This window comes from Dreissena polymorpha, chromosome 4 (assembly GCF_020536995.1).
Source record: "Dreissena polymorpha isolate Duluth1 chromosome 4, UMN_Dpol_1.0, whole genome shotgun sequence".
NCBI classification, from domain to species: domain Eukaryota; kingdom Metazoa; phylum Mollusca; class Bivalvia; order Myida; family Dreissenidae; genus Dreissena; species Dreissena polymorpha.
Window position 1 is genome coordinate 111174053 of NC_068358.1, and position 24524 is coordinate 111198576.

General features: G+C 35.7%; 1 protein-coding gene across 2 annotated transcripts in view; it reads right to left on the reverse strand.

Annotated features, from left to right (window-relative positions):
- Positions 1-24524, reverse strand: part of LOC127879358 (upstream-binding protein 1-like) — an 84216-nt gene that overhangs the window by 46420 nt on the left and 13272 nt on the right. For both annotated transcript variants that reach the window (XM_052426133.1, XM_052426134.1), the window contains 2 exons: positions 11738-11846; positions 7814-7880 (listed from right to left, as the gene is read on the reverse strand). In XM_052426133.1, the coding sequence (XP_052282093.1) occupies positions 7814-7880; positions 11738-11775 (105 nt within the window). In that variant the 5' untranslated portion in view covers positions 11776-11846. The remainder of the gene's footprint in view (positions 1-7813; positions 7881-11737; positions 11847-24524) is intronic.

Here is a 24524-nt window from a genome sequence, read left to right on the forward strand (position 1 = left end):
AAAGAAAAGGATATGTTGCCTTCTTTTGCAAACCTATGGGTTATTTAACGAATCCAAATTACACAACGCAACTTAAACGAACCTAGAACTCTTTTAAATACACAATAAGATTGAACAACAACGAAGTGCCACAATTAGGCTGGGTCTAATAGGAGAGCATTAGGCTGGGTCTAAGAGGACAGCATTAGGCTGGGTCGAAGAGGAGAGCATTAGGCTGGGTCTTAGATGAGAGCATTAGGCTGGGTCTAAGAGGACAGCATTAGGCTGGGTCTAAGAGGACAGCATAAGGCTGGGTCTAAGAGGACAGCATTAGGCTGGATCTAAGATGAGAGCATTAGGCTGGGTCTAAGAGGACAGCATTAGGCTGGGTCTAAGAGGACAGCATTAGGCTGGGTCTAAGAGGACAGCATTAGGCTGGGTCTAAGAGGACAGCATTAGGCTGGGTCTAAGAGGACAGCATTAGGCTGGGTCGAAGAGGACAGCATTAGGCTGGGTCTAAGAGGACAGCATTAGGCTGGATCTAATAGGAGAGCATTAGGCTGGGTCTAATAGGACAGCATTAGGCTGGGTCTAAGATAAGAGCATTAGGCTGGGTCTAAGAAGACAGCATTAGGCTGGGTCTAAGAGGACAGCATTAGGCTGGGTCTAAGAGGACAGCATTAGGCTGGGTCGAAGAGGACAGCATTAGGCTGGGTCGAAGAGGACAGCATTAGGCTGGGTCTAAGATGAGAGCATTAGGCTGGGTCTTAGAGGATTACATTAGGCTGAATCTACAAGTAGAGTGTTCAGCTGGGTCTAAATGGCATTAGGCTTCAGCTCACTTTTATTGTATTGCAATAAAGCAGGTTAAAGTTGTTTTAACTTATTACAAACATTAAATCAAATCTCACATGTGAAATAAACAAAATACATATTTATGTGTTTGTACAGCACCATTAACTAAAAAATTGAATAATTAATCAATTACACTACATTAAGGCCAAAGAAATTGTTAGAAATCTTGGCCAGAGATTTCTATTTAGATATACCCATAAATAAACCTCTGTGTTACTTGTGGTAAAAATACATGCAGACCATGGTTTTAACGTGTTCAAACAAAACCTCAGTCGTCTAATTACCCTAAACTCCCAAGGCCTCGACCGGCAAATTTCTCTGAATCTCAGTTTCATACAGGTGGCTATGTAAGATTTTCTTAGTCTCAATAATGAAATAATTCGAATATCTTTGGATGAACTGCTAATTTTGATGAATGCTAAGTATTAATATCAACACATCTTTAACTCTAGTAAGTATGGAAAGCCAAAGGGGACCCCCGCTAAAATACATATACTTATATAGTAATCATCGGAATTTTTAATTTTCGCGGAACTTTCACTTTCCGCGAAAAAATTATGCCAGCATGGCCATAAAACATTCGATAAGAATCGAAATCTAAAACGCGCTGAACTTTCATATAGATCTTTATTTTCCGTCGGAACATTTTATCTTTCAACCATGTACAAAAAGCGGGCTCAATTATTCGCGCGGAAACTACTCTGTACAAAAAGTAGTGTATAAAATCGCGCGGAGATTGTAGAATGCTATTTTAAGAAGTCTATCTAAGAAAGAAAATCCAGTAAATACCGGATCCGAAAAGCGCGGAACACAAATATCGTAACACAAATATAGTCTGCGAAAATTGAGCATTGAATTACTGTACAAAAGGCGGGTTGCTAGGTGTTAGAATCCCTAGTTACCCGATGTAATTTGATTGGATCCGATACTTAGAAATAACCAATCAGAAACTTTGTAACACATTCAACACAATCAGTGCGTTCAGTAAGTGTAACGTTTCAAGCTGGCGGAGCGAATTGCATGGTTATTGTTTCTACTCGATGGATTCGCAGATAATTCGAAAATATATCAGATTGGGATCAATAACTTTATTGCATACGATCATTTACATGTATTACCAGGTTCGTACTTGTACTTTTTTAATATTGTGCAAAACCTATCCGATAATATGCATAATGTTGACAATTGTTAATGAGCCGCGTTCTGAGAAAACTGGGCTTAATGCATTTGCGTAAAGACTAAAGTTTCATCCCAGAATAGCCTGTGCAGTCCGCACAGGCTAATCAGGGATGACACTTTCCGCTTTTATGGTATTTTTAGTTTCCAGGAAGTCCCTCCTTACCGAAAATCAAGTTAAGGCGGAAAATGTCGTCCCTTATATGCCTGTGTGGACTGCACAGGCTAATCTGGGATGACACTTTACGCACATGCATTAAGCCCAGTTTTTTCAGAACCCGACTCAAATAATAATTTATTGTAATGTAATGTACTTGTGTCTTGTATTCGTTCCATTGAAAGTCAATATATCAATAAATTTATTTTTGTTTTCAACCTATTAATTAAAATAAGGTATTGTTTCGAATCCGTTTTTAGTTTCGTTATAGCTGACGTAGATTAAAACATTTCGTCATAAGTTAATAATTTTTTTTTTATCTTATATATATAAATTGTGTAGGTGTGTGTTGCCAGTAATGGTTTAAGATATGCCAAACAAATTGTGCCACTCTATACAGACAGATTTCAGGTCCCAATTTCAACTTCAAAGGTCAACATATCACTGATATCAGGTTTGTCAGCTATTGGTTTGTATTATTCTTATCCACATTGCAGCAAAAATAACTGGATAACTTAACTTTTCAAAAGGTATTACATGTGATTTAAATTAATCATGTTTCAAAATCATTCACTAAATGCGGCTAATTCTCCACTTGAAAGTGTTGTATGTTGGAATTGTTTTGTGACAAAAACTTGGAGTAGATCTATTTTACTCCCCAACTTCCTTTAAGAAAGAGCCGCCACTGTAGAGTGATGGAAAATCTACTTCTTTAAAGTATTTATAAGTGAATATACCCTTTTCACAATAAGCCAATAGTGCATAGTCAAATGACTCGTAAAATTCCAGAATGAGGCTTAACATGTAGATTTCTAATATTATATATATAATATATACTTTCCATTTTAAGTGCCAATATAAGAAATACATTTTCCTGATTAAAGTACTTCTTTGTATTCAATTTTTAGCGAGGCTGTTTTCGGAGAAAACCCGAGCTATTTTCATAGCCTGCTCGTCGTCCTCCGTCCGCCGGCGTCGTGCTAAAACCTTAACATTTCCTCTAAAATCAAAGTGCTTCCACCTACAACTTTGAAACTTCCTATGTAGATGCACCTTGATGAGTTCTACACGCCACAACCATTTTGGGTCTCTAGGTCAAAGGTCAAGGTCACTGTGACTTCTAAAAAAAAATTCTGACAAGATTTCGCAGCCGAGCGTCGCACCTGTTTACACGGGAACATTATTTAACCCAGGACGTTGTGATCGAACAAAAAATGCATGTTTTTATTACTTTGTTCCGTACGCTACTGTACACTCTGTATAAGACTAGGTAATGAGGGAGTGTTATTTTTCGGGTACCCGCTAAATACGTTAATGTTTAGCATTACATATTTTAAGTATTAAAAATACATAGGTATAAAGCACTTTATAATTATGATAAAACTGGCTAATATTTATATAGTATTATTTTCTGACAATCTGTTTGGAAAGATTACTTTCAATGTTGACAATATCTTTTATATTAAATAAAAGCAACAATTAAGTATTTGGCGTTAAATTATTCCAAGAAATGACTACCCAATGCTACAACCATGAGAAGACAATCACATTTCTATGTATATTTGATAATTTGTCAATGGATGTTACACGCGTGAGCCCTACCATTAGCCCAAACAGGTATTGCTTAGGAGTTTTGCTATTTTCTAGTGAAAAATACTTCTCAGGAACTATTGCATTTGGGAAAGTCTATGGCTAGTAAAATTTGGATTCCTTTGGGTTACCCAAGATTACAAATTTATGTTTGATGAATTTGCAATAAAAAGCTTTGACAGAATTTTCCAACATAATGTCACAGAGTCGAATCAAAAGTGTATGGAATAAAGTTGATTTAATGTGTAATACACATGCATATGCTACTTTGGTTCAAAGTTGGTGTTTTCACCAAAACTGCAAACATAGTAAGCTTAATGGTATTGCAACTAAATAAAAGATTCAGATTTAAATTGTATTATTTGAATGCGCTGTCTTATACACATGAGCCTCGCTCTGTAAAAAGGGGTTAAATGCATGTGCACTCCAGATTAGCCTGGGCAGACCGCACAGGCTAATCAGGGACGATACTTAACGCACATGCATTAAACCCCTTTAACAGAGCAAGGCTCATATATGTTCAATAAACCAAAAGATAATCAAAAACAAAATAAGACAATTTAACCGTGTGCCACTCAAAAACACACTAAGACGCATTCGAGAATTAATTTAATTTAAGACCTTTCTTACTAGATTAAAGTTTTAAAGGCTTTGTTTCCAACCCAAGGATACTGATGAGCAGCATACAGTATAAAACCTGAACAGATTGCAAGTTACTTGCAGGCTGTTTGAGTTTTATGATGGTTGCATGTAGCCATTTTGAAATTGCCTCAGAGCAGGAAAAGGATAATAATAACACAACAGCAATTATACTTAAGTTATTTTAAGACGTCGGTTCCAATCAAAGTGTCATAGCACCCATAAATGTGGTATGTACTTATTTCATTTAAAAGAATAGCACAGTGGTAAAGAAGTTTACTCTAGAAGACCCTGGTTTGAATCCCCATGAAACCAAATTATCTTTTTCTTTAATCAATACAGCCTGGCTTTAATAGAACCGATGTTCATACTAATGCAAGTAACTTGCAACTGTCTAACCAAAATCGGAGATGGTGGAAGGCAAAATTAATGGCGGTGCAACTTAAATTATCTAATCATACTCAAACAATATACTGTTGAATTACAGTATCTTGTACAGCATGCATCTAATACTACAGCCAATTTTGCTTACAAATAATATTATAAGAAACACAAATCATTAAAGACTTAACTGTATTGCATCAACTATTTAGCAGGAATAAAATATAAAGAGAAAAATTATGGCATTTTTTTCATCTGAACATACAAGTCTTGATATACAATCCCATAGCATATAAAAACGACAGTTTACTATTTCTCCGTTCTATATGTCAGCATAAAGACAAGATGGTATTCACTGTGCAATAAAACACAGGCAATCCTATTACAATTGCTTTTAATTACATGAACTGTACCTTCACTAACATTCAAGAATTTTAATATAAATACATGATGAAAGATGAGCTTTTTCTTGTCTTAAAATAACTTGATACTTTGTAATGACCAAACAATACAACTCAACATACAAATTATCCAACAAAATATATTTTAATGACACAATATTTTTATTCAACATTAGGAATAGCTTAAGATTGCAACGTATTACACTAAAGTCACAGTGTCAATCTAAGCAAAGAGTAAAATCATACAGAGATGTCCACAACGGATGATGTGCAACATGGCTCTGACTCAGATTTCCACATCAGATGATGTGCAAGCTGGTTATTACAAGGATGTGAACAACCGATGAGGTGCAAGCTGGCTCTAAGACAGATATCCACAACAGAGATTTTCCTCGCTGGCTCTGACTCTAATGTCCACAAGTAAATGACATGCAAGCTATCTCTGACTGATATCCTAAACCTATGACGTGCAAGCTGGCTCTAACACAGATGTCCACAACAGATAACGTGCATGCTAGCACTAACACCGAAGTCCACAACAGAGGATGTGCAAGCTGGCTCTAATACTGATGTCCAAAAGAGATGACGTGCAAGCTGGCTCTTACACAGATGTTCACCACAGATGACGTGCAAGCTAGCACTAACAAGGATGTCCACAACAGAGGATGTGCAAGCTTGCTCTATCACAGATGTCCACAGCAGACGACGTGTAAGCTGGCTCTTACTCGGTTGTCCACAACAGATGTCAGATGGGCAAGCTGGCTCTGCCCCCAATATCTCCACAGAAGATGATGTTCAAGTTGGGAACACTGCTACATCTATAAAATACAAAAACCATGTTTCATACTTGCATGTTATTTTACTACATCATATTTCTTCCACAATACAGAACATTATACTCATTATTTGCATTCTGCTATTGATATCTGAAGGTTTACCAGATGCTTTGTTTGTGTGAAGATAGTTCATACCAGAAATTAGCCATAAAATACTTTTTAGACATAATGTGCATTCTGCTTTAAGAAATATAGCTCAGAATTCACTGGTTAAATCAAATTGTTTGGACTAAATTTGCTTGCCATGCAGACAAAATGTTGAGTTTTGAAACTGCGTCGTATCTGGTGTGAATCTTGTGTTATTTTATTTGGTCAGTTTATCAGACATGTACACCTGTCATATGTTAACTGTAAGAGTTTAGAATGTCTTGACAGTAATTGTGTTTGTAATACATTGTGTTATCTTTCAGATTTGTGTGACAGTTAAATATAATCAATAATCTTGTTCTGCATGCCGGTCAAATTGTTCCGTGGTAACACCTACCCATTGCGGTCAACTTGTACCTGTTTTTTAGTCAATTTGTACCTACCCGAACTAAACCCGTACCCGATATACAGAAATAGGTGTAAAATGATTAGTTTATAAGTCAAACTCATAGAGACAATTTTTGTTTTCCTCTTGATGTTTCCACTTACATTATCTAAGCATTTATCACGCAAGTTGTCTGCTGCAGATATGTATGAAGCAGCGAAGTTGTTGATGAAAATTGACACTTGTGGTTGGTGTCTTTCAAGGATATGGCCATTGTGACAAAATAAGACAAATGGTAACAAGTTGAATAGTTTGAATGAGGTACGAGTTGACAAAAATGGGTACGAGTTGACCAAGATACAAGTTGCCTTTGGGATGAATTGCCTATAAAGCCTTGTTCTTTTTCTTTTTAATTGAAGATGTATACGGTGCTGGACTAGAGCACACGACTACCATAACAATAACTTGGCTCTCTTCTAACTGAGCTTAAGGGAAGATGTTTCTTACCCACAAACACTATATTTCATTTTTTGACGACATATGACATGTTTATGTTTTATCAGAGACGTTTGCATATCGACAAACCGTGAAAACAACACTCGATACTCTTGAGCTGCTTTAATTGCATTCAAATTCATAATTCATGTATGTTAAATACTAACCTCATGGCTTATGTCATCAAAATTGATCACTCTTTTGCCCTTAAAAGGTTTTGTGTTAATGTGAAACAACCTTTATCATGATGACTGTATGAATGCTGGATAAGACGCGAGTTTTGATTGGTTCATTCTAGGTGTCGGAACCAATCAAATTATATCGCGTAACCACATAGCAACCCGAATTTCGTGCAGAAATTCAATGCTATTGAACAATCGCGAGGAGTATTGAATCTTCCGTGCGATTTTGATTAGCAACCCGCAATTTACATAGCATTCCAACTTTTGTACAGAAGTTCAATGTCTAATTATTCCGACGGAAGATATGAAAGTTCCGCGCGATATTTAGACCCCGCTTTTTGTACTTGTTTAATCGACAATTGTTCCGAGGAAGATACGAAAGTTACGCGCCATTTTTGCACAGTTCGCGAAGATGTGGATTCAATGAACGTTCCGCACAATTTTTGAACCCGCTTTTCTACGATGATTTGCACATCCGCGATAATATGGATTCCCGAGATTCCTTTGGGCATGAAAGTTCCGCGAAAAATGAAAATCCCGATAGTTACTATATAATTATATGTATTTTAGCGGGGGTCCCCTTTGGCTTTCCATAAGTAAGTATTTCCCGTATTAGCATTCTCAATTATTTTTCTGCCGAGAACACTCACCAATTCATTCGTCTGACTGACTGACACATCTTGGGACAAGGGGGGTTGAATAACAGGTATTGATGGCCTGAAAACAGTAAAAATGACAATCATTACTTTGGCTCTAATGCAAAACTTAAATGTTCCTATGTAAATTGAATTTCTTTGCAACGTTTCGACATAATTGCAGTCATACATCGATGGAAAGTTAACCAAGTTTAACTCATACTTTTCCTCGGCAAGTGGCTTCTATCTATTAGGATAACCAGTACTAAGAGCATATACAAATGTTGGAAATGACTGTGGATAACCAGTACTAAGAGCATATACAACTGTCCCAAGATACGCCCGTTCGAAGGTTTTGGACACCATGCTCAATGCTTGAAATGCACTAAGTGACCTCGAGACCTAGTTATTGACCCGGCATGACCCATATTTGAACTTGACCTACATATCATCTAGACCCAACTTCTGACCAACATTGGTGAAGATCGGGTGAAAACTACTTCAATTAGAGAGCGGACACCATACTTAATTCTTGAAATGCACTAAAAGACCCCGTGACCTAGTTTTTGACCCGGCATGATTCATATTCAAACTTGACCTAGATATTGTCTGGACACAACTTCTGACTAAGTTTGGTGAAGATCGGATAAAAACTATTTGAATTAGAGAGCGGACACTGCTGTGGACGCCGCCCGCCAAGGGTGAAACTATTATACGCCCCGTTTTTAAAAACGGGCGTATAAAAATGACTGTGGATGACCAGTACTAAGAGCATATACAAATGTAGGAAATGACTGTGGATAACCAGTACTAAGAACATATATAAATGTAGTCAATGACCGTGGATAACCAGTACAAATGTAGTAAATGAGTACTAAGACCATATAGAAATGGAGGAAATGAATGTGGATAACCAGAACTCATAGCATATACAAATTTAGTAAATGGCTGTGGCTAACCAGTACTAAGAGCATATGAAAATGTAGGAAATGACTGTGGATAACCAGTACTAAGACTATATATAAATGTAGTCAATGACGGTGAATAACCAGTACTCAGAGCATAGACAAATGTAGTAAATGACAGTGGCTAACCAGTACTCAGAGCATATACAAATGTAGGAATTATATGTTAATAACCTGTACATACTAAGAGCATATACATATGCAGTAAATGACTGTTGATAACCAGTACTAAGAGAAAGTACAAATGTAGGATATGACTGTGGATAACCAGTACTAAGACCATATACAAATGTAGGAAATAACTGTGGGTAACCAGAACTCAGAGCATATACACATGTAGTAAATGTCAGTGGCTTACCAGTACTAAGAGCATATAAAAATGTAGGAAATGACTGTGGAAAATCAGTACTTAGACCATATATAAATGTAGGAAATGACTGTGGATAACAAGTACTAAGACCGTATACAAATGTAGGAAATCACTGTGGATAACCAGTACTAAGACCATATACAAATGTAGGAAATGACTGTGGATAACCAGAACTCAGTGCATATACAAATGTAGTAAATGACAGTGGCTAACCAGTACTAAGATCATATATAAATTTAGAAAATGACTGTGGATAACCAGTACTAAGACCATATATAAATGTAGGAAATGACGGTGGACAGCCAGTACTCAGAGCATATACAAATGAAGTAAATGACCATGGATAACCAGTACTCAGAGCATATACAAATGAACGAAATATATGTTGATAACCCGTACATACTAAGAGCATATACATATGCAGTAAATGACTGTGGATAACCAGTACTAAGAGAAAATACAAATGTTGGAAATGACTGTGGATATAGAGAATATGTGGTTGGTGACTATTAATATCATGTGATATCAGACGAGTCTGATATGGCGTAGGAAAAGTTGAGGCTTGCCGAGCCTTTTCACATGCTATATTGGACGAGTCTGATATCACATGAAATCAAAAGTTACCAACCATTTATTTTATTTATTACGCCACATTTAAAGTAGAATAAGAAAATAAAAATAAAAAATATATAAAAAAAAACAACCGCTAAATTTAATTGATGTATGGTAGTAAAATATGCAAATTAGTTGCAGCCTGATTACAACAGCTAGCTTCTATGTATGCATATTTACACATAAAAAAATAGTTCGCAAGTAAGCTACAAACAATAAAATTTAAACGCACATTATTTAACAGAATTTAAAAAAATGGAGCGAGAAATTGATACTTAAAATTACAATATCTGCACTAGAAACACATTACCAATATTTTTTATAATAACACATTCGACATTACATGCATTTCCTAGTACACGCTAACCGCTATTTTCAAAGCGAATGTGTAGTGTGAAAATATCAAACAACGGACTAAAGTCAATCACAAAAGCTAACCATGAGCAGGTTTTGCTTTGGTGTGCTTAAAACATAAAACAGGGCATTACATGTTATATTAAAATTCATTCAAAAAGCTTTAAAAATAGGTTTTGTTTAAAACAATAGAAGGGTTTGTAATATACATATGAATGGCATTGAATAGTTTACAACTTTTATAAACTAAATATATGTATCAACCCCACAGCTGAGTCTTCAACGACACACTTATGAAAACTTTATCTACATTTAGCTGTTTTTTTTAAGTACATTATTTACGCTGCTACATTATTTTTTGTAATCCTGTCTCGGATTGAAAAGGCTTTTATTCCAGTTCATAACAAAATGCAGCAAGCCATAGTATGATTGAACAAGAGCTGTGTTCGTGAAACACAATGCCCCTACTGCGCGGCTTTAAAGTCATATATTTGACCTTTGACCATGAAGGATGAGCTTGACCTTGTACCACACAAAATGTGCAGCTTCATGAGATACGCATGCATGCAAAATATCGAGTTGCTATCTTCAATATTGCAAAATTTGACCTTTACCTTGAAGGATGACCTTGACCTTTCACCACTCAAAATGTGCAGCTCCATGAGAAACGCATGCATGCCAAATATTGAGATGCTATCTTCAATATTGCAATATTGCAATATTTGACCTTTGACCTTGACCTTTAAGGATGACCTTGACCTTTCACCACTCAAAATGTGCAGGTACATGAGATACACATGTATGCGAAATATCAAATTGCTATCTTCAATATTGAAACTTTTTGACCTTTGACCTTTACCTTGAAGGATGACCATGCCTTTGACATTTCACCACTCAAAATGTGCAGCTCTATGCGATATGCATGCATGCCAATTATCGAGTTGCTTTCTTCAATATTGCAAAATTTGACCTTTAACCTTGAAGGATGACCTTGATCTTTCACCACTCAAAATGTGCAGCTCCACGAGTAATGCATGAATGCTAAATATTGAGTTGCTATTTTAAATATTGCAATATTTGACCTTTGACTTTGACCTTGAAGGATTACCTTGACCTTTCACCACTCAAACTGTGCAGCTCCATGAGATACACATGCATGCCAAATATCAAGTTGCTATCTTTAATAATGCAAAAGTTATGGGTAATGTTAAAGTTTTCGGACGCACTGTTGGACGGACTGACGGACGGACGGACAGACTGACACACTGACATTGACTGACGGCCAGTTCAACTGATATATGCCACACTACTGTGGGCATAAAAATCTTTCCTCTTACATAAAATAAAAAAAAATAACTGCACAGTCATTCTGCCTATCTTGTCACATAAGAACTTTACATTCTTGTACACCAGCATACTTATATTCAATTCTTTGTTAAAAAGAACAAAGACACACAATTATTCCATGCAAGAACATGAACACAATACTTATGGATAAACGCAAAGAAATATATATGTGCCAGAAACAAATAATGATTTCCATTGGATAAAATGAGTAAATTTTCTAAGGAATTTGTAAAAAAATTCTCAATCAGTCCACAACACAAAAAAACACCCACGTGGTATTTACACCCTGACCTCGTGCCGCCTGATGTTGTATTCTTGCTATGTGCCATCTCGTGGTACGCGAGTGTTTTCACTTCTGTGTAGGAACAAGAAGTAAAGTCTTCCTACGATGTTCTGATCCCTAGAAAAAAACACAAGGATTTCAATAAGCATTCATACGCTTTGTCTGTTTTTCCACTCATTTGAAACTTTTAAAGGGATGTAACCCAAATTGAAGAGGAAATAAGTGGCCAGTTGCAAAAAATATATCGTTTTTTTCTGTTGGTGTATCTGAGGTTGTTTGTCAAATTACTTAAAAGGGCATACAGCTAACTAAGAATACCTTTAGAAGAGTATAATTAAATTATTTTTGTTTACATATGATCTGTTTTCTATAAACACTCAATAAAACATACATAGGTGCCGCGCTTTGCGAAAAGGGGGTTTTCGCATGTGCATAGTGTCGTCCCATATAAGCCTGTACAGTCTGCACAGGCTAATCAGGGACAACACAATCCACTTAAATAGGATTTTTGCTAAGAATATACTTTCTCGAAATGAAAAATATCCTAAAAGGGTAGTCCCAGATTAGCCTGTGTGGACTGCACAGGCTAATCTGGGACGACACTTTACGCACATACATTAAAACCCCTATTCACAGAGCACTGCTTATATATAAATTGCTCCTGAGGGCACTTCAGGAGAGCAGGGAAATCATGTGTTCTGGGAAATCACTTATTTTCGTGGAGGTCTTATTTGTGTGCTTTTAGCGTTCCCAGCATTGGGCTAATTTATGAAACCAGATATAATTTACCGATGTTACCATTTATCTGGTTCTCAACAGACTTAATGTAGTCCATCCATATACAGTGTTAATAGTTGTTAAATGCGCATCTTTTCAAATAATTTGTAATCTTTAAAGTTTAAATATTCCATTTAAGTGATAAAAACATTAACAAAAACTATTGGTAGTAAAGTTAAAATTGTGTGAATAAAATCAAATAATATCAGTTAATAAGTATGGGAAAATATCTCTCCAAATTTTTAAAAGCAAGTGATTTAGTTCTGCTAGAATCAATATATATAAAAAGCTGCATGTAACGCATGGACATTTCAATTCATATAAAAACTTAATATCTCAGAGAAGAGTTTGAACTGTTGACAGTTTTCAGAATCTGAAATATTCATTACATTTGGCATTACACCAATTTATTTTCACTTTTATTGTTATTTTAGATTGCACAAATGTAAGAAAGCGCAAATATGTGAATTGAAATGTGCATGTTAAACTTTAATAACGGTATTACGTTGGAGTCCCACTGCCACTCCGACTCTGTATGAAAATACTATTTTTGGGAATATTGCTGTTTTTCTTAACAATACTTAATATATTATTTTAGCTCCAGGTAGATCAATACACATGTGAACAGTCAGATTAAGCATTGTATCAATAGGTGTCCATGTTTCGTGGGAGATACTAATGATATGCACCTTTAAAATGAACTGATTGAAAAAATGCAACCAATCACAACTAAGAAGAAAAAATCAGCAATTTTTCTATATACATACACATTTGTCTGAATGAATTGGCATTTAAGCACCTATTTTTATGAAAGACTGATATTCATCAAACCTTAAATTCAAATTACAAACCTTAAATTCAATTTTTTTATCAATTTTGAAAAGTTCAGGGCTTGTGTCTCCTACTTTCAAAACTTCAAACTATAGGAACAAAACTTCCTAAATCAGATGCCAGGAAGATCAGAGTTCTAGTTTTCAAAAGTTTGTGCAAGCCCTGCAACAAATGTGCTTATACTGAAATATTAACTCTTTACATAATCCTTTCATGATGGCTCACAACGTCACAACGTGTCCATGAATTCAAGAGTTTAAGCAGGTTTATATTGAATCTGGTAAAAAAAACATAAATGTCAATTGTCCTGACCAAAATGTTAGTAGTCATGACCTTTAAATTTGAATATATTGGTTTTAAAGTCATTTCTCACATATTTCTTAAAAAAAATGTAAAGCAATCAATTTGACTTTCAGACTAAGTAAATCTTTTTTGGAGTGTCCAGAAAGACCTGTTTGGCCTCGAAACCTTTGAAAATAGCTTCAATCTGGAATAAAAATGGGTTTTCTCAACATAACTAATTCTTTTTATAAAAGTGGTCAGTTTACAATCAATTGTTCTCACTTATTTTCGTAATTTTTGAAATTAAAAGCAAACCATTTACTTACAGAAATATATAATTTTTAAATTGATAACATCTTTTATTGTCTTTTTGCCAAACAGTGAACAATTCCGTTAAAAACTAATTACATTCCTTGACTTATTACTTAAAACCAAACTTAATCATCCTTTAAACCTAACATGAATTGTGCCCAATAAAAAGCAAATTAAATAAGAGAAAGCCATGGGCCCTAGTGGCACTCACCTGAGATCCTAAAGGAACTTAACTATTCTGACAAAATAGAGGTCAAAATAATAAAAGTACTTTATGAAACATAAATATTTAATTTCTACACCCATTAATTGTTTAATTCCGCTAAGATATTGTTTGAACACATTTTTTACCGAGGTCATGAAGATTAGACAAAGAAAGTGACTTATAGAGTATAAACATGCTTTTTTTATTTAACCTATTGACCTTTTTTTGAGCTCGCATGACCCAACTCAGCTGAGATTTGATTGGGAAAAATATTTTGACTAAGTTACATAAAGATTGGCCAATAAATGTGGACATTAGTGGGTAAACAAGGTTTCACTACCGGTACATGAAAAGCAATATAAGGAGAACTGTCCCTCCCCCTCATGGTGGCCATTCTTTTCAAGGAACCGGAACCGTAATTTTAAATTCAGCCGAGATATCATAAAAACTTATTACCTGACCAAGTTTTGTGAAGATTGGACTGTCAATGTGTATTTTCTAGAGTGTTAACAAGGTTAAACTATAGCCAAATAAGGAAAAGTGCCCCAACCCCCTGGCGACCATGGTTTTCATCGGACTGAAATCATTTTTGAACTCAGCCCAGATATCATTTAAAAAATGCTCCGACCAAGATTCATACAGATTTGACTAAAAACCTGACTTCTAGAGTGTTAACCAGTTTTTACTATAGCCATATAAGGAAAACTGCCCACCCCTGTGTGGCCATGTTATCCAAGATACAGGAACCATTTTCAAAATCAGTCGAGATATAATTAGAATAAATGTTCTTAACACGTTGCATGAAGATTCGACAACACTGTAAAATAAAACTTCAAGAGTGTTTACCAGATTTTACTACAGCCATATAAGGAAAACTGCCCTCCCAGTGGTGGCCATGCAGACTGGAACCATTCTGAACTCTGCTGAGATATTATTGGGACAAATGTTCTAACCAAGTTTCATGAAGACTTGACAATAAATGTTGCCTCTAGAGTGTTAACAAGGTAAATGTTTAAGAATAACGATGCACAATGGACGACAGACAAAAGCTGATCACAAAAGCATGTTTTTCTCAGGTGTGCACAATAAATATGCTAAGTTTGGCATGCGCCTGTGCTTAAATTTCATTTAAATTACAAACACTATCATTATGTGCTTGTTTTAAGAATCAAGTTATGTAGAAATGACCATAGGTCACCTGACATTATAAAAAATAGATTATAACAATTGTCACAGGGTATATATAAAAATACAAATTAAGTTTATATTAAACACTTTGTGTTTATTAGTATCAAGTAGTTTTAATTACTTCCATCCTGGGTCAAAAGTATTGGGGGTTGGGGTGGGGCCGGGTCAGAGATTTTCCTGCGACCGCGATTCGTAAAAGGATCATAAAACTGTGTCCCTTCAGATATTGCTTTCATATTTGGTATCCATGTGTAGCTAGACAACACCTTTCCATGCGCATACAATTTTTGACCCCTGTGACATTGACCTTGAGTTTGAGGTAAGCGTTCAGGTTTGAAATCTGCGGCTGCGATTCGAAAAAGGCTCATAACTACTGTGTCCCTTCAAATATTGCTTTCATATTTGGCATTCATGTGTATCTGGACAACATCTTTCCATGCGCATACAAATTTTGACCACTGTGACCTTGACCTTGAACTTGAGGTCAGCATTCAGGTTTCATAATCTGCGACAGCGATTCGAAAAAGGCTTATTCTACTGTGTCCCTTCAGATATTGCTTTCATATTTGGTACGCATGTGTATCTGGACAAGACCTTTCCATGCGCATGAAATTTTTCAACTAGGGGTCTGCGTTCATGTTTTGAAATCTGCGACTGTGATTCAAAAAAAGCTCATAACATTTGTGTCCCTTCAGATATTGCTTTCATATTTGGTACCCATGTGTATCTGGACAAGACCTTTCCATGCGCATAAAATGTTTGACCCCTGTGACCTTGACCTTGAACTTAGGGTTGGCATTTAGATTTTGAAATCTTTTATGCGGTTATCTCCGCCGTATGTCCGTCCTCGCCACTATCTCCGCCTACACTATTAGCACTAGAACCTTGAAACTTACACAGATTGTAGCTATTAGCATATGTGCGACAGTGCACTATTTGGAGTTTGATCTGACACCTGGGTCAAAAGTTATGGGGGTTGGGTTGGGGCCGGGTCAGAGATTTTTGCTCATTTGTTTAGGTTATTTTACATTAACATCTTCACTTATACACCGATTAACTTCAAATTGATACTGATCATTTCTTATGACAATACGGTCAATCTTAGCTATGCATAGCCCCATTACCAACCCTGGGGGGCCCCTGGGTCAAACATGCGGTGTGGGGATACGCATCAGCATCTGCCGCGCCATTTCTAGTTTAAATTTTGTATTTATTTTCTCTGTAAATTGTTTGTATTATTATTTAAGAAACCTGACGTTCGCGGTTGTGTTTATTAGTAATTTATTAAAATAACTTATATCCACACCGTCACGTAACACTGGTCATTATTAATATGTATTTTCAATTGAATGCAAACATTTATTATTTTGATTATATATCTAATTGTATGAATAAAATGTTTTTATTTCAGATACCCTTATTGATCAATTAATTATAAACTTTGATTGATTCGATTGTTTGTCGTTTGAACCCTAATACGCAACATGCGTGTAGCTAAGCCTGCAACACGATGCGTTTATAAATTTGACCTTGTGACCTATTTTTTGTGCTCACATAAGCCAGTTTGATCCTCAGGCGAGATTTTATAGGGAAAAATGTTCTGACCAAGTTTCATGAAGATTGGCAAATAAATGTAGCCATTAGAGCATTAAAAAGGTTTCAATATAGCCATGTAAGAATAACTTCCCCGCCCCCTGGTAGCCATGTTTTTAAAGGAACTGAAACCATTTTGTGAAATTCAGCCAAGATATCATTAGAACAAATTATCTGACCAAAGTTTTGTGAAGATTGGACTGTAATTGTTTTTTCTTGAGGGTTAACCCTTCCCATGTGGCGACCGGATATATCCGGTCAAGCAATTCTTAACCCTGCTCATGTGGCGACCAGATATATCCGCCAAATTGTGTAGTTCATAATTTCCTCCATTTGCTGGGCATTTCCAATAATTCCAAATTTGACATCCTTTAAGCTCTTAATAATCCAATTCCTTACACTTTTATGCAACTTTATCCTTATTTTTCATATGTTCTAAGCTCTTTTTAGCTGAATAAAATTGTAACGTAATGTACATTATAATTGTACATTATAATATATAAAGGGACATATAAATGAACGTAATAATATATATATAATAACAGACTTTATCTCATTGTACATTATTGTGTTGTTGTTGTTGTGTTATTGTTGTATAAGCAAACTAATTTAGGAAATAGAATCTTCGGGTAGGACGTAATGAAATTTGAAAAATTGATTATGTAGGTATAGTTTCATTTCTCCAATGTAATTCAATTATCGGGAATATAGGTTGATTTGTCTATAGCCCACCATTAACAATTCGGCTAGTACATAACAAACCCCAATTCAGATATGGTATATAATGAAATTTAAATAATGGAAATATCCAATTTCCCAATGTACATAACAAATGCAAGTTCGGATTGAATGTATATCTTAAGGGTATCGGGGTTTACGTAATTGATTATAGGAGCGTTAGGTTTCACACTACTAATGTGGTTTGTCCATAAGAGAACACCTGGTTATATGATCAAGTATGTTAATGAAATAAGGTCTCCTATTCACAATGGTTATTATCCACACATGTTCATCACGAACGTATTGGTCAAACGTGATAATTGTATATTGCACTTTTCTACTGTAACATGTGGTACAGGCATGAGCGGTCCATCCAATCAACAAGGGTTATTTGAAGGGGTGGGTTTAGAAAATCGTCCGAAGAGAAGAGTCAACCAACCAAAAATGGAATAAGAGATATCTTAATTTTATGATTATTTTGATGAGAATAAAATGCTGTGTGTTTGTTGTAAGAATTATTCTGCACCTCAGATCTATAGAACACTTTGTTAGTCAAATAGTTACGAATCACTTGGTATTGTATTCTACTTAAGAAAAAGAATAAATAGCACTTAGAAATTATTTAGAGACTTGTCTTCTTAAATAGAATAGTGTAATAACAGTGACTACGGGACACATAATATACTGGTGCGCGGTGACAGGATCAACCGGAAGTACCACTTCTTTCACGGGCCAGAGGGAAGAAGACGTGCCGGACCTCCACAACAAACGGGCAAATATTCGGTGAGTGACTGACTTATTTTCCTATGGTTAATTATCTAAGATGGCAGATCAAGCGGTTCCACAATTCTTTCAAAATGTAAGCGAACAAATTAGAGGAGTATCAAATGCTATCGGAACTCAAAGCGTCTCACAAGTAGTTCAAACTTATGACGGAAATCCTAAAGAATACAAAAATTGGATCAAAACCATAGAGAAATATGGGGTACTTTCACGTTTGGCGGGAGATCAATTGAAGTTAGTAGCTTACCAATCTAGTAGGGGACTTGTTAGCGATTACATTCAGAGGTATTTGACTGATTTTCCTGATGAGTCATGGGCAACCTTAAAAAATGAACTTAAGATAAGATTCGCAGAAATCCAGGACCCTCATTATGCCCTCGCTCTCTTAAAAACAATCAAACAACAACCCGACGAAAATGTCCAATTATTCGCGGAAAGACTCCTGTCTTTATCTAGTGAAGCGTATGAAAATGTTGAGGATAACCTCGAAATGATCGAAAGTCAGTTAATTGGAACTTTCATTGATGGCCTGAGACATGATTATTTACGCCTTAAATTAATGCGAGAAAATCCAACTACTTAAGCGTTGGCAGTCAATTCCGCATTAGCCGAGCAAAATGTAAGAGCAAGATTCGAATTAAGGTCACATTTGAGTCATAATCACGTTCAAACACCACTTAATAGACCTGTTCCCATGGAAATCGATCATTTGAGACCATCGAACACTTGTAGGTATTGTAAGAGACAAGGTCATGTTATACAAGACTGTAGACGTAGGAAAAACGAAATAAATGCATACACGGTAGGTCAGAACAGTAACGCGATGGGACAAAACGGTTACGCACGTAAGAACGAATATGACAAAAATTGGAAAGACAAAATAGACTGTTGGAATTGTGGAAAATTGGGACACTTCAGTAGGGAATGTACTCAAAGAAAACCGTACCTTAATAAAAAAAAACTAGGAACGTCTTACCAAAAAGGGGTCTATGGTAATGACGGAAGCGTAAAGACGTATAATATTGCTTTGTGTGGAAATCCAAATTCTTGCCTCATTTCAATAGGAAATTGTGAATTTAGGAGCTTGATAGATTCCGGAGCGGAACTTTCCGTACTCAGTAAAAGAGCTTATGATCTATTAAAAAACAAACCACCACTTAAAATGACAAAAGATAATCTAAAGGCGGTCGATGGTAACTCGCTATACGTTCGCGGGAATGTAAAATTAAAATTTAAAATAGGTAGTATATATATTGAACATCCATTTTTTGTTGTTGAAAACATTAATAGGAACGTAATACTAGGGAGAGATTTCTTACAAGATAACGGTGTCCGTTTATACTTTGATCTAGGATGTTTAAGGATAAAAGATTGTTATGTACCTCTGGAAGAAGATGTACACCTTTCAATAATAGCGAGGCTAACTAGACATACCGTTCTTAAACCACAAACTGCATATAGACTCCTTGCTAAGACTAAAAGAAACGGCATACGCTCAAATCAAAATTATGACTTCACTGGAATAAGTAATTCTTTCTTTGATAATGAACCCGGTTTAACAATTGTTAACTCAGTAGTCAAGGCAACGCGTGATCGTAAATTCCCTATTCTAATTATAAACAATACCCATAAAACGATTAGACTAAAACGTAATTGTCCCATAGGCCAACTTCAATCTATCCAAGATAATGAAATATGTTCCATAGAAAGCGTTATCAAAAATAACACACCCAAAATCAGGCTTGTCTAAAGATGAAATCCTATCAGATTTACATGTCGCTGGAGATCAAAAGGAAAATATTCTCCCGGTACTCTTAAAACACAGAACTCTCTTCGCAAGAAATAATTTAGAATTAACACAAACTACAGCGATAGAATTTAACATCGATACAGGGGACCATCCTCCCATTAAATTAAGGCCGTATCGAACACCATTAAACAATAAGGTATTCATAGATAGAGCGATCGACGAAATGCTAGCGGCAAACATAATAAGCCCATCAAGAAGTCCGTGGAGTTTCCCTATTGTTTTAGTAGATAAAAAGAAAAATAACCTTGATTCAAATAAAGATAATAAAGAGGAGAAAAGGTTTTGCGTCGATTTCAGACAGCTTAACAAAATTACAAAACCAATTGCCTATCCATTACCATTAATCGATGATATATTGGCGTTATTAGGGAAAAGTAAATATTTCACCAGTTTAGATTTAATATCGGGTTATTGGCAAATACCTATAAAAGAAGAAGACAGAGAAAAAACGGCTTTTGCTTCAGGGTTCAGGGGTCTATTTCACTTTAACGTCATGCCATTCGGTGCGTCTGGGGCGGGATCAATATTTCAAGAATTAGCTAATAAAGTACTTAAGGGTTGTGAAGGATTCGCCGTAGCATATTTGGATGATATTCTAATATTTTCACCTGACTTACAATCTCATTTATCACACGTAGATACAGTACTGCGAAGTCTCAGTAAGCATAACCTAAAGCTTAAACTATCGAAATGTCAATTCTTACAAAGAGAGACTAGATACCTAGGCTTCATTATAGATCAAAACGGTATAAGGCCAGATCCGTTAAAAGTAGAAGCGATCCGACAATTCCCTAGGCCAAAGTGCGTACGCGATGCACGATCTATCTTAGGTGCAGCGGGATTTTATAGGAGATTCTGTCCTTCGTATTCAGAAGTAGTCGAGCCCCTCATAAATCTCACGAGAAAGAATGTCCCATTTACATGGTCAAAACAATGTGAAGATAGTTTCATACAATTAAAAGACTCATTTACGCAAATTCCTTACCTTTCTTATGCGGACCCAAATAAAGGTTATATTCTGTATACTGATGCTTCTGATAAATGCATAGGATCCTGCTTAACTCAAAAATGCGGGGACAACGAAACCGGAGATTATGTGGGTGAAAAACCGATATTCTTTCTATCACACCGATTAAACCCAACACAATGTAAATATAGTACTATTGAGAAAGAATGTTACAGCATATTTTACAGTCTAAATAAATTACACCATTATTTACACAACGCCGAATTTGTTATCAAGACGGATCATCGACCTTTAAAATTTCTTCTTGAATCTCCGATGCAAAACAAGAAAATACAATTATGGGCCTTAAGTATAGCAGGTTACAATTGCAAAATTGAGTATATATCGGGAAAAAAGAATATTATTGCCGACTTTCTAAGCCGACCCCCAAACACCAAAATAACCAATGACCGAGGCGAACAAACGGAAATAGAATTAGATATTAACGATACACATTATACGATTAATTCGAAAATAAATGGACAAAACCAGACGCGCGAAATTAATGTAATTGACTCTACACATATCGATCACAGACAAATAATTGATAATAGCACGATCCCACAAACAGTTATAAATAACGAGACAATCGAACCCGATAAAATAAACGATTGAAACATGGAAATTGAACAAGGAAAAGACCCACACATATCTGAGATTAAAACGAGATTGAAATTAGGGAAACAAAACAAACACGAAGATGATAAATTTATAATGGTTGATGTGATATTATATTATATATCGAACGTCGATGAAGAACCTACCTTTAGGCTTTTTGTACCTAAACACCTTACAGGTTTAATTATTAATCAATATCATGACGAAAATGGACATGGCGGTTCTCAAAGACTTTTTCATACCATAAAAGATAAATATTATTGGCCTAAAATGTTCAAAGAATTGAATGATTACGTGTCGAAATGCGTTGTCTGTCAAAGTAGAAACTTGAAAGCAATTAAAGCTCCCGTATCATCAGAAACCGCAATACCGCCATTCCCTTTCTCGGTCGTTTCCATAGATATATGCGGGCCATACCCAACAACGCTTTCCGGAAATAGGTATATAATATGTTTTGTAGATCAATATTCAGGATATATCGAAGGATTTCCGTCGCCGGATAAATCTTCTGATAGCGTAATACACCTGTTAGTGAACGAGATTTATTGTCGTCATTCATGTCCCAAAAGGATAATTACCGATAATGGTAAAGAGTTCACTAGCATGGCATTTACAGAAACATTAAAATCCATGAATATCCAACATGTCAAAACGTCCACATATCACCCCGAAGCTAACGGCAAAAATGAGCGCTCTCACTCAACTATGAACAATATACTATCGAAACGCGTTCAAGAAAACGTACAGCAATGGGATTTACATTTAAACATGTCTTTGGCAGCTATGCGATTTTCCAATTCAGAGACATCGAAAAATTCGCCTTTCTTTTTAGTATTTAACAGAGACCCCATTCTTCCCATAGACAATTTGTTGAAACCTAGGCGTAGATATCACGGTGAAGATTATCATAAAATAATATTAGAAGAACAACACAAATCATTTAAAAAGGTGTGGGCACAAATTCAAAAATCTAAATATAAACAAGCCGAATATGCGAATAAAAATACAAAAGACATCAAATTCGAAATTAACGACCCCGTTTACTATAAGAACTTTCAAAGTACAAATAAATTAGACAGTAAATGGAGGCCATATTATCGTATTATCGAACAAAAATCACCGTTAACATACGTAATAAAGAATCAATTAGACAACTCAACTATTAAAGTTCATGCTGACCAAATAAGACATGCTAATATAAATGAGTGGCCTATATCAAATACTAATATAGGACGCCCCATAAGGAAAGCAAATTTAGCTTTTGCCGAAAGTAGTGAGTCTGATAGTAATTCAAGTAAATCAATACAAGGATTACCTATCATTACTAGGCAAACCCGCCAAATTCGGGACGATTCTGACAAGGAAGAAGATATCCCTTTAGCGGAATTGCAAAAACATTTACGAAACAAACAATTCAAATACAATGCGTCAATATCTAGCGAATCTGACACGCGTCAATACGATAGGGTTGAACAACAATATCCGCCCCCATGTCAATCGGACACCGATTCGACCGATAATCACATGCAAATCGACGAAATAGCTATTAAGCATAATAAAAGAAAATCCATACGACAACGTCAAAGATCTAATAAATCTATTAAGAAAGTGATTTTCACGTGCCTAGAGGCAATAGCTGACCATATGTAAATAATTACAGTAACGACCACACGAGCAATATTACTGTCTATACGCTTTAACGACTCCAAATTGTGTAAGTAGAAAAAATAAATAGATAAATTGTACTGTAGTAAATAGATCATAACACTATATTTCTTCTTTGTAATATTTCAGATGATGTTACCATCATTTGTTTTGATATTATCGTTGCGCATGATCGGTGGGCTTGAGATTAATGAAAATGTTATATTTCAAAAAGTTAAAGAAGTGTCTGTGAGCTCATTGGCAAATAGCCCTACTTCTCGATACCACCGTTTTCTCTACGTTTCTTACCCAGCTTGAAACAAGACTAAATGATATCACAAATACCACGAACGTCATGACATTCCAATTCAAACGTAATGACCAACTATTGCAAACGGACGCTTTTGAACAATCATTAACACAACTCCATACGGAAATCGAATACATCCGTTCTGACCATGATAACGTACTTGACAGTTATCTAGATTATAAAACGCTCAGTCATACCCAGAAACGCTCATTGTTACCCCTAGGCGGATTCTTTAAATTTCTTTTCGGCACAGCTGACGATTCTGACATCCGTAATATTCAAACGCACGTTAATCAACTTGAAGAAAGCCAGAAAACTATTATCCATGTGTTACAAAATAGTTTATCCATTCTCAATGTTACCCAACAACACATAACTGAAAATCGCCACTCCATTAACACTCTGATATCTACTCTTAGACAACTTGACGAGAAAACATGCACACATATGAGCGTTTGCAGGCAATGACCCATGCTGTTCAAGATTATACGGTTAATTACAACTCCCTGAAGATCATGATTGATGAATAACGTCAGGCTGTTTTCCACTCATCACTATATCTAGAAACTTTTAAGGGACAACTTAATATGCTCAGCACTGGCAAACTTTTTCCATCCCTTATTTCACCTATTCACCTGAAAGACGTACTATTAGACATTGCGACAAAATTGCCTAATAATTTACAACTACCAGCTAATCCCAAGACCGACCTATGG